Genomic DNA, 14,168 nt, shown 5'->3' on the forward strand with positions numbered 1-14,168 from the left:
GAATGTGAAGAAACACAGCTATTGTGCTGTATTCAGCAAGCTCTACATTACAGCAGAACAGTATGTACTCCAGTTCACTATGAAAGATCCTTACTCTTCATGGTCGGCAACTCTTCTGGTCGTCCAAAAAATACTTTCCCATTCCTCTCTGGTGCTTTCTGTACCTTTCAGCAGCAGTGTACAATGTGAGTGTTTCAATCTTCTAATCTAATGCTGCAGTAAAAGTTACAAACATACCATACCATACATGCCCCCAGGTTTACATTACAGTACAGATATATATATATATATATATATATATATATATATATATATATATATATATATACTGTAATGTACACACACTCCAACTTCCCACTTCTGTATTGATGTGGTCACACTTCCATTAGTGTATGATCAATGCACTCCTGAATTTTTAATCTTTTTAAAATGCTGTAATTTCTTTTGAAGTAGTCTGACAAGTGAATATTATGTTGTCTATCTATATACTCTCACTACCACTTAGAAACGAAGGGAAGAAACAGGATCTGATACTTTTTGTTCTGTCCACATGTACATAATTGTATTAAGAAGGCCTGCTGCATTTGACAAAAATATCAGTTGTACTACAGACTTTGTAAAGGCATTTTCACATGTGGTTAATTCCCAAATGAACCCAGTTCATTTGATTTGGAAATAAAATAATGGGAGAAAAAATGAAGAACAAATTAGCCTTAACTGATTTGCTTCCATGTTTATTTGCTTTCACATTGCACTGAAACAAATGGACCTAAACTGTGCTTGTAGGCCTAAAATGAACTTGAATTAGTTTGACTGGACCATTTAAACTAACAAAATGGAACACAGTTGAAAATAAACTTCCTAAAGTGTGAATGGGCTCTTTCTATTCAAAAAGGGGCTGATATATTTATTGTTAAATAAAGTACAGGCAATTATACTCCTTATGTAAACCCATCTTATCTGCAGACCTACTTTTAAGCAAGGTCATACCTCAAAAGCCATAAGACTGGAACTGTAACAGCACCAAAACAAATACGATCCTGACTAATTCCAGTTATTTATTCGTAGTATATTTCTAGTGGAGAAGTAATGAATAGTATCTATTTAGGGATTTTTCCATTTTGATTATTTTTTTCTTATAAGAGGTAGGATGCGACGTGTTATTGAAAATACAGAATTATTAACTCTATTTAAAATTATGATTTCATATATTTCAATATCACATTAAGGTTTCTTTCACTCCTCCACAACCTTATCCATTTTAGGATGTGCTCTCCACTGCCCTCTGCTGTTAGGAAGTGTAAATACTTTTCAGTTTTCACTCACAGTATGTAAGAAACCAACCATCGGAAAACGAAACCTCTTTCTATGCCAAAAACATTTAAACAGTGAACTGCTTCAGAACATTTATTCCTGTGGGTGTTTAAAGACTGTCGTCGGACATTTCTGAAAAAATTACCAGGCTGTGCCACCTACAGGCTTTCATATAAAATATGTTTTATTGTTTTTTTTAGTTTTTTTTTTTTTTTTAGAACAAACCCAACTTTGAGCTAATCTGAATGTACACAGCATGTGAGCAATTAAACATTACAGAAGCTTGATAAAAACTCAAAGAAATATGCATCTGAGATGTAAAAGAGCTGTTTCTGCGATAACTTTTTAAATTTGTAATGCTGATGGTAGCGCCAACATATATTTTTTTAATATAAAAGCTGAATAAGAAAACTCATGATGAAAAGCCTTCAAAAGTGCAAATACTTTTTGGTAAATCACATTTACTGTCTGGTATAAAAGAATGCATGTCTATGGATAAACATTGAATAAATATTGAACATTAATATATGGCATGTATGATTATTTATTGTATATTTCAAACTTTATTTTGTTTTATATGTTATAACACAAACTCATATACTTTTAATAACCTGCAGATCCTCAACAAATTAATTTATATGTATAAATAATACCCAATGAAGTACATTTTTTTTTAAAGAAACATGTTAAGCACCTTTTTGTATACAACCAAACATGTTACTAAAGCAAACATTATACAAAGTATTTTAATGTATACTACTTATATAAGAAATTGCTTAGTTACTGTAGCAAGAGGAACAAACAGACTAAATAAACAGAAAACCATCTAGAATACTCTTTTCATTTCATTTTCAGTATTAACATTTTTAATTGAACATTTCCTGTGTTGTTTTTAAGGCTACAAAATGCAACTGCAACGCAGGAAGTGATCACAGTAGCTGCAGGAATGCAGACACTGCATTCACTGATCTGCACACAAAGACACTTCTTCACATTAATCTTCACAGAGTCAAACATACACATCAGTCGCTGAAAGCATTTGCCATTCTGTCAATGGACGTAAAATGTATTTCAGACATAGGAATTACGCACGGCTTCAAACGTTGTTTTTAATGAGCGATAAACAAGACTTTAAAAAGAGGTAGGCCCAGGTGGTTTGGGTACTTTTTGTTATTTGGATACCCATGCCTACCTTTCCTTCTTCTAAATAGCAAAAACAATCCCATCTGTGGCCTCCTCTTAATTCTAATGAAAACACAGTAGTTATTTGCTGCTTGTTTTTTTTATTTAAAATCAGGACCCCCCCCCCCTCAACTAAAATACTACAGAAATATCTCCCTTTCCTGAATTAAAGTATATAAAAACAAACCAAAAGATATTGAGCACTAGGGGTCCTAATGATAATGTAGCTGTGTGAATAAGAGTTAAATTTTTAAACCAGCGAACACCTCAGGCAGGTACTATACACCAGCTCATTGATTCTAAACACTGCACTGTGTAACCTAGTCAGTAATCAAAGACTGTCCTTGTGTGTGATAAACACATCAGAACACAAGCAACCATCAGTGGCGGCTTTCACAGATCTGTAACCCAGGAACAATACCACGTTTTTCACTGGTCCTACCCCTCACAAAAAATAAAACAAAACAGCCTTGACTGTCGAAAACAAGCTGTGAAAAGTGAAGCTGCTTAGAGATATTCTACAGGAACATGAAAGCCTGAACAATCAGACCACACTGACAGTGGAACGTGTGACACTGCACTTATGGCGTATGGTTCTGGGGTTAATTAAGCAGAGCGCACATAATTCTGTAAATAATCTTTATGGAGCATTTATGGGATTGAAACACTGTATAAAATAATCTGTGCAATTTCTAATGTCTTCATATACCAGCATGGTTATGTAGTCGCCCATAAGTATAAAATCTTCACACACGCATCTTAGTAGCTACATTTAAAATATTTCAGGACGTTTCTTCAGCTGTGTAGAAAGAAAAGTAACACAGCTGAAGGGTTTTGCCCGAAACGTCCTGAAATAAATGATTTTTTAATTATTTCAACTTTTTGTGTACATTATTTTTTAAATATTTTTTCTTCTTGTCAGCCTTCATTTTTGTACACTGCAGTTCTACCTTCTCTGAAACCTGTTCCTATATATGAGTGTGTGTGTGTAAAAAAACAAGTGCCAATAAAATGTTGGATGTAAACACTAAAATACAGTAGCAAATCTTAAATATATATCAAACACATATAATACTGTAGCTTAATAAGAAACTAGTTAGAAATGCCACTTTGTAACAGTCTAGATTGATAGTCATATTAAGACATTTGGCATTTTAGAAGATGACGTAGATTACTCCACTTTCATTTTCTCCCTGACTTCAGAAGGCAGAGTTTCAAACAAGGCATCCTCCACAATCAGGCCACTTCGCTTCAAAGCCTTACAGGCACCCAGTTCAGCGGGGAGAGCTTCAAAGTGATTGCCTTTGAGGTCTAAGTGCGTCAATAAAACTAAATTAGCAATCTTTGGAGACAGCAGAGACAAAGAGTTCTTTCCTATTTTTAAGGTCTTAAGCTTCTTGCAAAAATAAAGCTCGTCAGGCAGACTTTCAACTTTGTTGCAAGTAATGGAAAAGTACTGGAGACTCTGCAGAACCCCGACTTCGGGGGGGATGAACCGAATGTCATTGTAAGACAAGTCCAAGAATCGGAGCTTGTTGCACAGAAAGAGGTGAGAAGGCAGAACCTCGATTTTATTGTGGCTGAAATACAGCCTCTCCAGACTCTTCAGTTTTTTAATGTGCTCTGGGATGTAGGGTATTCCATTGTGCCACAGTTTCAGACAGGTCAGTTTATGCAGATGCTGAAAGCTGAGAATCTCCTCAATAGATTTGAGGTTGTTTTCCTTCAAGTCCAGCTCTTGGAGGTTTACGAGGCTGAACACTGCGTGCGGTATTCTCTCCAGGTCACAGTGCACCAGCTCTAACTCAGTCAGGTTGGTCATTTTCTTCAGGTTGTTTAGCATGACCAATTTAGTGCCGTCGTTGTGAATGTAAAGCTTCTGCAAGTGACTGGAAACGTCGACAATACACTGTGGGATTTTGGTGAAGTTGCTTCTTAAGGAGAGCGTTTTAAGACTCTTCAGCTCCCGTAAGGAGTCAAGCGTAATGTTTTTAGAGACGTCAGGACTTAAGGAACCAGTGAGGTGAAGTTCCTCTAAATTTCTAAGACAGTATAACCAATGTGGCAGCTCCCGGTTGTCATCAAACTTCACTCTCAAGACCTTTAAGTTTTCTTTCAAAAATGAGGTGGCTGCGGAATGGATTTTTAAAGAACACTGGTAGAGGGCAAGCTCTTGGAGGTCCTCAAGCTGGGCGATCGATGCCGGTATTGTAACATTGTTTATGATCTCCAGCCTCAGGGACTGAAGCTCTGCTACTTCGAATATTGTGTCTGGAAGGCCGGAGAGCATAAAAAGCTGCAGTTCCAGTCTGTTACTGCTGTTTGTCTGCAGCCTCTGACGAAGTTTATCAGGAGTCCACTCATTGTTCAAGTTGAGCTGCTTTAATTTGTTTTCACTGACTTCGGACAGAAAGACAGCGAATCTCTTGGAGTACAAAGGATCGTACTGATCGATCATGTGAAGCATGAAGGAAAAGTCGTTTTTCACATCCGGGATATCATCGATCCCTGTCTCCTGACGCACATACTCAAAAGAGTACTCTTTGAGGGAGCGGTAGAACAACCAGTACAAAGTATAGAGACACGTCAGCCCGTACACACTAACTAAACTCAGGTAGCAAAAAGAGAGTTTGGAGAACAAGTGTGCCATTGTGTGATTACAGGAGAAATGTTTGTATCCAGTCATGTCTTGTATGTCCACATTGCAGCTGACTGTAAACTGCACTTTGGACACCAGCGCGCTGTTATAGACAATAATAATTAGGAACTTTAGGACCTTCAGGACTGTTTGTCGAACATACATGCTGTAAAGCAGATCTCCCTCCTCTACATGCAGCCTGAATTTCTTGACCTTTTCAAACAATGCCTTGGCCTGTTCTCCTTCCTTTTTGTCAAGTGCTCCTGCCGTAGGCTTGTCGACCACAAGCTTTTCTGGGACCGATTTCAGGGGCTGCGTTTTTCCCGAGTTGTCGTCCGTCACCAGCATGTTTAAGTTCGGTTTGTCCTTCTCTTCTGGGTTTTCTCCCGACACCTCAGACAGAGCCCGGGTAGTCCAAGGGGAATCGAAACACTTCCCCAGTATAGATATGAAATGCTCGATTTTAGAGCTCGACCCCGGAAACTTGAACCAGAAGTTACTGCACAACATGAAGACGAGCGTGTGTATGAGCACCAGATAGGGGAAATACTTTGCGTACCAGTGCAGCGCCCGCTCGTAGCACATCTGGTTTATAAAGCTGTACTGCTGGATGTCCAGGTTGGTTTTCAGCCCCTTCATTTCACTGACGCCCGAAGCTGGGGAGGGCTGGGCAGGTGGGGGTAGAGGGGGCGCTGGTGCAGGCTCAGCAGTGGAGTTAAGAAGGAGGGTTTGGTTTGCCATGGAAATTCTTTTGGGTAGGCAGATGATTTTATCTTGCATTACCTATAGGATAAGGTAATAAAAAAATACATAATAGAAATTAAATCATCTCACGTGGAAAGTACCTTCTTCAGATTTTCTATATTACTGTTATTGTCATTCAGTTATACATTGCTCAAACAAAGAATATCCAGAGATGATAATGTGTACAGGATGCATTGACCCAGTCATTTACTTTCAGAATACTGATGTATGGAGGGTAGAAGATAGGGCAGGTATGGCATGTGCACAATATTGGGACCCCAGCAGTCACTGTAATCTCAGATATTGGCATATTGCCTGACGTTGCACCTGTACTAAAATGGCTGTCAGGCATTAGTGCAAAACAGGATTTGGGGATTCATAATAACAATATATGCATCTCTGAATATTCCTAAATGGGTTATAGCAGTGCAAGTTGATCACCATATGTATAGTGAAAGCTGTCTAAAAAATGACCACTCAGAGGAATCCACACGCTATATTCAAATTCAATCACTTGGAAAAAGACCACTTATAGACAGTGCATTGAGGGGTTGAGCGTATTTTTTAAAAATGCATTCCAATGATATTCCACGTATCATTATTTAATATGTAAAATTGAATATATGGATATATATTTTTTTTTAACTTTATTTATTACATAATGCAAATGCTATACTTAAATCAATGCTTTGAGCTTCTTGTATGATAAGGTTGGTTAGTTTTCACTTCCAATATGAAAGCTGTTTGGCCAGAGAGACTGCATTGTAAGGAAATTCATTCTGTTGTTTTCATCTTTGCTCTCAGTGTAGAGGAACCCAAATCAGGACTTCACAACAACTGCAACCTACACAAGACATCTTAGCACGGAGCAGTGATATACACTTGAAGCTCTTTCAATCCATTCCAGTCCGGGGCCTGCTTCCAACCATGTTTTTAATTGTTTCATTGGACCTAGAGGTCAAAGGCCTGGTTGAAGCAAAGACCTGGCTTGGAACAAACTGAAAGAGCCACACGTAAACAGCACTGATATAAAAAGAGAAGGAGGAATGAGGACCAGTGCCAGGCTGACACTGTACAGCAGGGCTTCTCAAACACGGTCCTGGGGAGTAGTGGTTAGGGCTCTGGACTCTTGACCGGAGGGTCGTGGGTTCAATCCCTGGTGGGGGACACTGCTGCTGTACCCTTGAGCAAGGTACTTTACCTAGATTGCTCCAGTAAAAAACCCAACTGTATAAATGTATGCAAAAAATAATGTGATATCTGTATAATGTGAAATAATGTATACTGTGTATAATGTGATATCTTGTAACAGGGATATCTTATACAAGGCGTCTCCTAAGAAATAAATAATAATAATAATAATAATAATAATAATAAAGGATTAGTATAATTAAGGGTTCAGTTAAGTAATTGAGAGCTCAGCTGGAATGAAAACCAGGAGACACAGGGGATCTTCTGGACCGGGTTTGAGAAGCCCTGCTGTAGAGGGAGACAGTTTGAATGCAACAGTATGTATGTCATGTACAATCCTTCCGAAAATGTTCATCCCCCCCAGCACTGGCGTCTTCTATCATAGCCACCACTTAATACAGGGATTATACCATGCTAACACGATTCTATAAAGATTGCATTTCTCCAGAACTATTTCTTTATTTTTATACTTCTAACGACTCATTTTAAATGTTGTTAGCCTGAATCTGAGTAGGAGATATTGAGCGGTCAGTTTCATCTTACATGCAATGATTTCCTGCTTTAGGTTTTGTAGTGTTGCCAATAAATCTGTTAAGCAAAGAGGTCTTTTTTTAAACCATTCACCAGATCTTCTGCAGCTTCTTCCGTTTGGGGCCTCGTCATTCTGCTTTGAACAGCCATCACTCTTCAAACACATGCTGTGGATAAATTATTCACGACTAAACAGTGGCTGCCTTGCTGTAAATTTATTCTAGCTTTGATGAAAAACACCTGAAATCTTAATACAAGTGAAAGTCTTGGCAAGCAGGGAACCTCTTACTACACTTCTGCTCCCTGGGTCATTTCACCTCAGCAGTGTTTTCTGGGTCAAAGCACGTTACCCTGCAGGTGAAATTATTAACAAAGTCAACGCTACCTGAAAGCATGTTTTGCAAACACAGATTTCTTTAACCCGGTGTTCTATACAATTATTTTGTTTGAAAATATATTTTGTGGCTGTACGTAGTTTCTCCTTAAGAAATATAGTTCATGGCTGTCAGTATTTCTTAGTATTGGAAGTGACAGAAATTCAATTCAGTGGGGTGTTCACTGTGCTTTCACTCTGGTCACATTCAGTGCATTTACCTGTCAGGGACAGCTTTGCAAGGGGAATGTTAACACCTCACGCAGCAGGAATAAAAATCCTTTAGATTCCAGTTTTCTAGCATACAGCTTCTCTTCAGCGTATGAACAGAGAACTGTTTGTGTATCTTACGAAGTCTGCACTAACTCGATTTAAATACTCTCACTGATAAAAAAAATAGTTAAGAAAAGTAAACTTGCTTGGGAGTCGCACAAAATTTTCATTTATAAGACTTTTTTTTTCTTTTTGCATGACTCCCAAATAAGATTTTTTTTCATAAATATATATTTATTTTAACAGTGATGGGAACTAAAATATATTCAGAAATGTTTAATATATTTATTCACTGTTTTTTTTTCCCCCTTCATAGTAACTTTGCTTAATTAATCATGCACCTTGCAGCATATTCCTGTGTGAAGTCAGCAGACTTTTCACAACTGGATAGTTAAAAGCTGACACAGGCTAAAAGCATTCTTGCAGTCACTTCACAGACTACATGCTGCACTTAGGGCCTTATTAACTTAGTTTTAGCAACTTCTGGATGTATTATTTGCAGCGTTTCTGCAGTTGGAAAAATACCATTGGTATATAATTCTTAATTATTATTCAATTAGTCATTTAGCAGATGCTTTTATCCAAAGCGACTTTCGGAGACTAGGGGGTGAACTATGCATCAACAACTGCTGCTGCAGAGTCATTTACAATAGGACTGGGAACCTCCTGGTATCAAGCCACTGGACCACCAAACCTCAGTATTTTAATTACTTTAGCAAATCACTGTATTACCAGCAATGGCAACACACACTGGACACTGGTACTGACATTGGTACCTTATTAACAATGGATAATTTCATTGGACAGTAGCTCTCTTGTGCTACCATTGCCCCCTCACATATCCCCAGATTGTGATACTCTCAATAAGATGAGCTAAATAATGCCCTTTCAAGTTTTATCAAAATTGGATAAGAAATTCGCCAGGGACATGCATTCTCCAGAGGAATAGTACATTTTCCAAAACCCATACAAAGGCCATACAAGTGTGAATAGGAATGTGGACTGGATTGTCACACCTACCTGCAAGGTGCACCCAAACACTCCGATCATGAGCATGGCTACTGAAAGGTAGTCTGTAAAGACATCCCACCAAGGCTTCAGCACTCGGAATGCTGGCTGCTGCTCTGAGAACTGCCGGAACTCTGTGACTGGAATCATTGTTGCTGTCAAAACACCAAGCAATCATTAACAGGCTTGCTGTCTTCAAGTAATACAGTGTGTACTCCTACGTAACCAAAGATTCAAATGATGAACACAAATCCCCAGTACTGGGATGCCTTTCTTAAAAGAATTACCCAATGACTAAATAATGAATAGCTTTTAGAAACTACACATTCAATTTAGGCTAATCACCAGTTTTCCAGAATAAATAGATAATCCCTGGTGATAACAGATATGCAGTGTGCTCTGTTATGTATGAATCGTCGTGTTTCTCAAAAATTGCACTTATTTAAAGAGATCTTAATATGTGCCACTGAGTTGCAGTTTAGTCCCCACACACTTGTGATTTCCATTGCACAGTTTAATTTGCTTTTTGTTTTAAATGGCATAATATTATTCCTCCTAAACCCTGGAAACAAGGGACCTCACTGTGTTGCTTCTTCTGGTTGTCATGCTTGACTGTGGAATGTAATTAAGGTGCAATTATGTGGCAGTTTATAAAGCTCCACCAGAAACACAATCCCTGACTGTTTAGTCACCCCTGCCTTATGGTGTGAAGAACTGCGTTGTAAGGGGAGTTCTATTAAGTGAAACACAGAAGAATTCCCAGGGTGTAACACAGTCACCAATAACACACTGGACTCTGGGGTTCTACAGCAGGGCAAAATAAATGCTGCAAGACAAAACTAAGCATCTTGCATACGCACAATAAGGTTGCATATCAGGCAGACATCATGCACCTTACCAGCATTTTGGGCATCGAAAAATTGTTAATTTTTGCAAAACTGTGTGTTGTCCATGAGTTTTCTGAATAGCTAATTAATCTAGGTAAAGGGACGAATAACAAACATGCAATCACTTATTAACACTTCAGATTACTTTATAATTGTGAAATTACAAAAGTTCAAAAATTAGCTGTTACATTTATAGCAGTTAACTGACAAACACAAAGTAGTTATTCTGTGTGTGTGTGTGTGTGTGTGTGTGTGTGTGTAGGTTTTCTGTTTATTGTTACTATTGTTAAGGTGAAGTAATAAATGTGTGATGATTCAACTAAGCAATGCCGCCTTTTACAGTATTAGATTATGTTCAATACAATTATGGGTCAAAGAGCTAATGCTGCGATGATAGCTGGACAGTAATGCTATTATTATTATTATTATTATTATTATTATTATTATTATTATTATTATTATTATTATTATTATTATTATTTCTTTCTTTCTTAGCAGATGCCCTTATCCAGGGCGACTTACAATTGTTACAAGATATCACATTATTTTTACATACAATTACCCATTTATACAGTTGGGTTTTTACTGGAGCAATCTAGGTAAAGTACCATGACCTTTGCGTCGGGTGGATAAATGGATAAATGTTTATTCTGGCACCACAAACAGGAATCCTGCTTTCTTTCCAGACAATGACAGGGATTACGAACATCCTATTTCAAATCTTTTAAATATAGCTGTGATTAACTGCATGCATAATATTTAGGTCTATTCCCTAAACATGAAATGAACTTCATCTTTCTTAACTGTTAAGGTATTGCAGTGATTATGGTCCTATTTCTGGAGATAGTAATGTTTACTGAAGTTTTAATTTATACAACATAATCTACACACCACATTCCATCTGCAAACTGTTTAAAACCAAATGCAATAGATCATGCACTTCATCATTAGCTGTTTAAGTTATGTTTTCATAGCTTTACAGTCATGAATATATATTAGGCTATAATATAGTTCAATCATGCATTACAGACATTTTATTTATAATATGCTGTGGTATACTTGAATATGACCATTTTAATGTGATTCATTTTCAATAGAAACAGTTACATGTTTTGTTTATTCATTTCTGAATAGTTAGATAATTATAGCTATAGAAACCAGAGTAAAAAGACTTGTTCATAGATTTGTCAGCATAAGTTTTGTCAGTTTTTGCATAATTCAATGTTTAGAAACCATGTTTGGTTCCAGGAAACCTCTCTCATCATAACATGGCAATAAGTGTTTCCCAAGCGGCACCAGTCCGTCATTAAAGTAAGGCCAGCTAGTTTATCTTTGAGAGATGTTTACAGGAAATAACTCACCCAGTATAATCTTGGAATAGATGATACACATCTGTCAGAAGGAGGAGCATGTTTGTAAGTAGCTCACAAAGCAATACAGGATGACTGCTTATTTCTAAGGTCTTTCATTTGATAAGCCATACTTTCAATGAGCGTTAAGCGTGCCCCCTCCCCCCATGCAGATGGCTGAATAACCACAAGAACAGTTAACAGACCTCTAATAAAAAGAGCAATCAGCTAAATGTGTCTTAACCATGTGCCACCCTGTTGAGATCCGAGGCAAATGTGTTCAATTTTCCTTCTCTTGAATTTCACCATCAATGTAATACTAAAAACAATACCACCCTGTGACAGACAAAATGATTCTTGGTGATAAATCTCCCTCCCAACCTGTGAGGGCGCTGTGTAAAGGGAACAGAGTGCCCTGGACTGGATGGCCAGACAATTCATTCGTTAGACCAAAGATCTTCTATATACTCAAAATAGTCAACTCCCCCTTTTCTTCCGTCCCAGCCGAAGCAGTGTGGAAAAAAATAAATCTATCACATTAACAAATTATTCGGTCACTGCATAATTTATACACTTGATAGCACTCAATGCTAATTTACTGTACAATGCATAGTGTTTATAAAGTCCCTTAGCCACTACTGCTGTGGTAAAAACATTCTTAAGGCAATTTGTCAATGTCCATACTGAGCAGCTAAGTAATTGCTGTACACCTGTACCCTACTTGTAAAGACATTTCTGACTGGCGTTCTTGTTGCCTCTCCTTTGGTTCCTCACCTAACAAGTTCCATTGTTCCTCAGTGATTACACCGCAGCATTATAACCACACAGACTAACTGATTAACCCTAAGTCTTGTGTGACTTTCTTACTGAGCTTGTGAAATTTAATACAGTACTCCGAGTCAAAGTCTTTGGCTTACTACTCTTGGCAATGTATATTTTCTCTCATTTTCCAGTTATATGTAAAATGCACTCAATAACCCTTTTAGAATGCTGCATTTAAATGGTAGGATTCTGTTATTTTCTGTGAGACTAGTAAAGAAATATGACAACATTATATCGTTTTTTGATTTGTAAACTTCTAAAACACGGTTACTCAGTGTGACCAGCTGGAATAAAAACGCGTATTTCCATTTTTCAGTTTTGCATAATGTAGAGTAAAATCACTCACTGCCTTTGCAGTTTAGCTTCTGCTCTGGCACGCAGTTCCCAGTGTGATGACGTCAGTTCAATAAAAGCCTTTCGAACAAAACGTATGGTTGCACATCAACAGATGTAATCACTTCAGTAGAAACGCAGACCTGGTTAACTCAGGCAGATCATATACCCGTCTAATGTTTATGTTTCTTAACTATGTTTGTTATTATTATTAGTGTTATTGTCTCATATTTTTTATTTAAGAAGCGATCATTTTTTGAGAGTCAGGACGGACGGTACACAGAGCTATCACTATGTATGAAACAGATGTTGACCCACATGTGCTGTAGCAGCATCTCGAAAAGTTGAAAAGCTTTCTTTTAATAACGATGCATCACGACTCGGTCAATGTCATTATATATTAAAACAAACCAACAGTCGGTCACCCAAAAACATATTTAAAATAAAGTATTCTGAAGCAATTTTAAAAACTCGCCTTGATGCTTATTTCAGTCGGATATATACAGTGACCTAACCCAACTGATAAATAATCCACACATACATTATATATATTTATTAAAAAATAAAATTACTTCTTACCTTACGCTTGTACTCAGAAGCCCCTACGCAGATTATCCTTTTGTTACAGCTGTGGTGGGTCAGTATATAACGAAGGCGGCCTCATGTCCTTGTGGTTGCGGTAAGCGATCGCTGTGCTTTCCGCTATTTGTTAAACTGCATAATGTACAGTAGCACTGTCTCACAGGGACCGTGCGGTGGATCCTTCAGAAACACTGAACTGACTGACGGGGGTGGGGCGGAGCCTCATAAGAAATTACTAAATGGATATATTGTAAACCATGCCCGTGCTAACGAGGCGGAGGAAAGAGACTCGTGTCTACGGTTAACAAGCGGGGTGGTACCAAATCCCACTCAAGAACTGAATTAACTCACGGCCGGGGCGGCCTATATGGACCTTATTTTTGTTTTGTTTTCAGACACACGCACTCTTAGTATTTTCACTCGGTCATGATGTTCTATAAAATATTAAAACGGTTTGGAAGTGAAGGGTGTGTGGATCCTCCGAGTTAAATAGCCCCTGTGTTACAAAGAACATCCTTCCTTTGATTAAAAGGGTTTTTTTTCTGTTTTTGTGAGAACTAGCACGGATGCACCTTTAAAAGGAAGAGCAACAAAATGCCAGGAAACTGAAACAAATGGGAACATAAGACCCCAAGGAGGAACGGGGCTTAATTTCTTAAACTAAAGTCTACAGTGTTTAAAACCGTATACATATTTAAATAACCTTAATCCTCCAGCTAAAACCACTGTTCTATATTTAGACCTTGTTAATATATTCACATTATATTCACATTATGCTATGTTACATTAACTTGAAAACATAGCTAATAATTATATCTATTCAGTTAGTGACGTTTTAAAAGACACTTGGCTAGGTAGAGAAACTCAATTTTCTAATATAAAAATATACTAAAATATAAAGATTAACTCTATACCATAATAATAAAGTGTCCAGCTACAAT

General features: G+C 37.6%; 1 protein-coding gene across 1 annotated transcript; it reads right to left on the bottom strand.

The window, feature by feature from the left end:
• Positions 1-770: 770 nt before the first annotated feature.
• Positions 771-13,664, bottom strand: LOC117416600 (volume-regulated anion channel subunit LRRC8C-like). Its single transcript, XM_034027827.3, has 3 exons — positions 13,225-13,664; positions 9,267-9,409; positions 771-5,917 (listed from the first exon to the last, which is right to left on the bottom strand). Exons 2-3 carry the CDS (start codon positions 9,402-9,404, stop codon positions 3,668-3,670), a joined length of 2,388 nt encoding a protein of 795 aa, XP_033883718.3. The 5' UTR covers positions 9,405-9,409; positions 13,225-13,664; the 3' UTR covers positions 771-3,667.
• Between the last annotated feature and the right edge of the window lie 504 nt (positions 13,665-14,168).

The sequence above is a fragment of the Acipenser ruthenus genome, chromosome 12 (genome assembly GCF_902713425.1).
Source record: "Acipenser ruthenus chromosome 12, fAciRut3.2 maternal haplotype, whole genome shotgun sequence".
Lineage (NCBI taxonomy): Eukaryota > Metazoa > Chordata > Actinopteri > Acipenseriformes > Acipenseridae > Acipenser > Acipenser ruthenus.

Bases quoted from the DNA above. Each gene is read 5' to 3' on its own strand.
- LOC117416600 (XM_034027827.3), bottom strand. From the start codon at position 9,404: ATGATTCCAGTCACAGAGTTCCGGCAGTTCTCAGAGCAGCAGCCAGCA. The intron at 5,918-9,266 runs GTAGGTGTGACA...CTTATCCTATAG, and splicing joins TGTTTGGGTGCACCTTGCAG to GTAATGCAAGATAAAATCAT.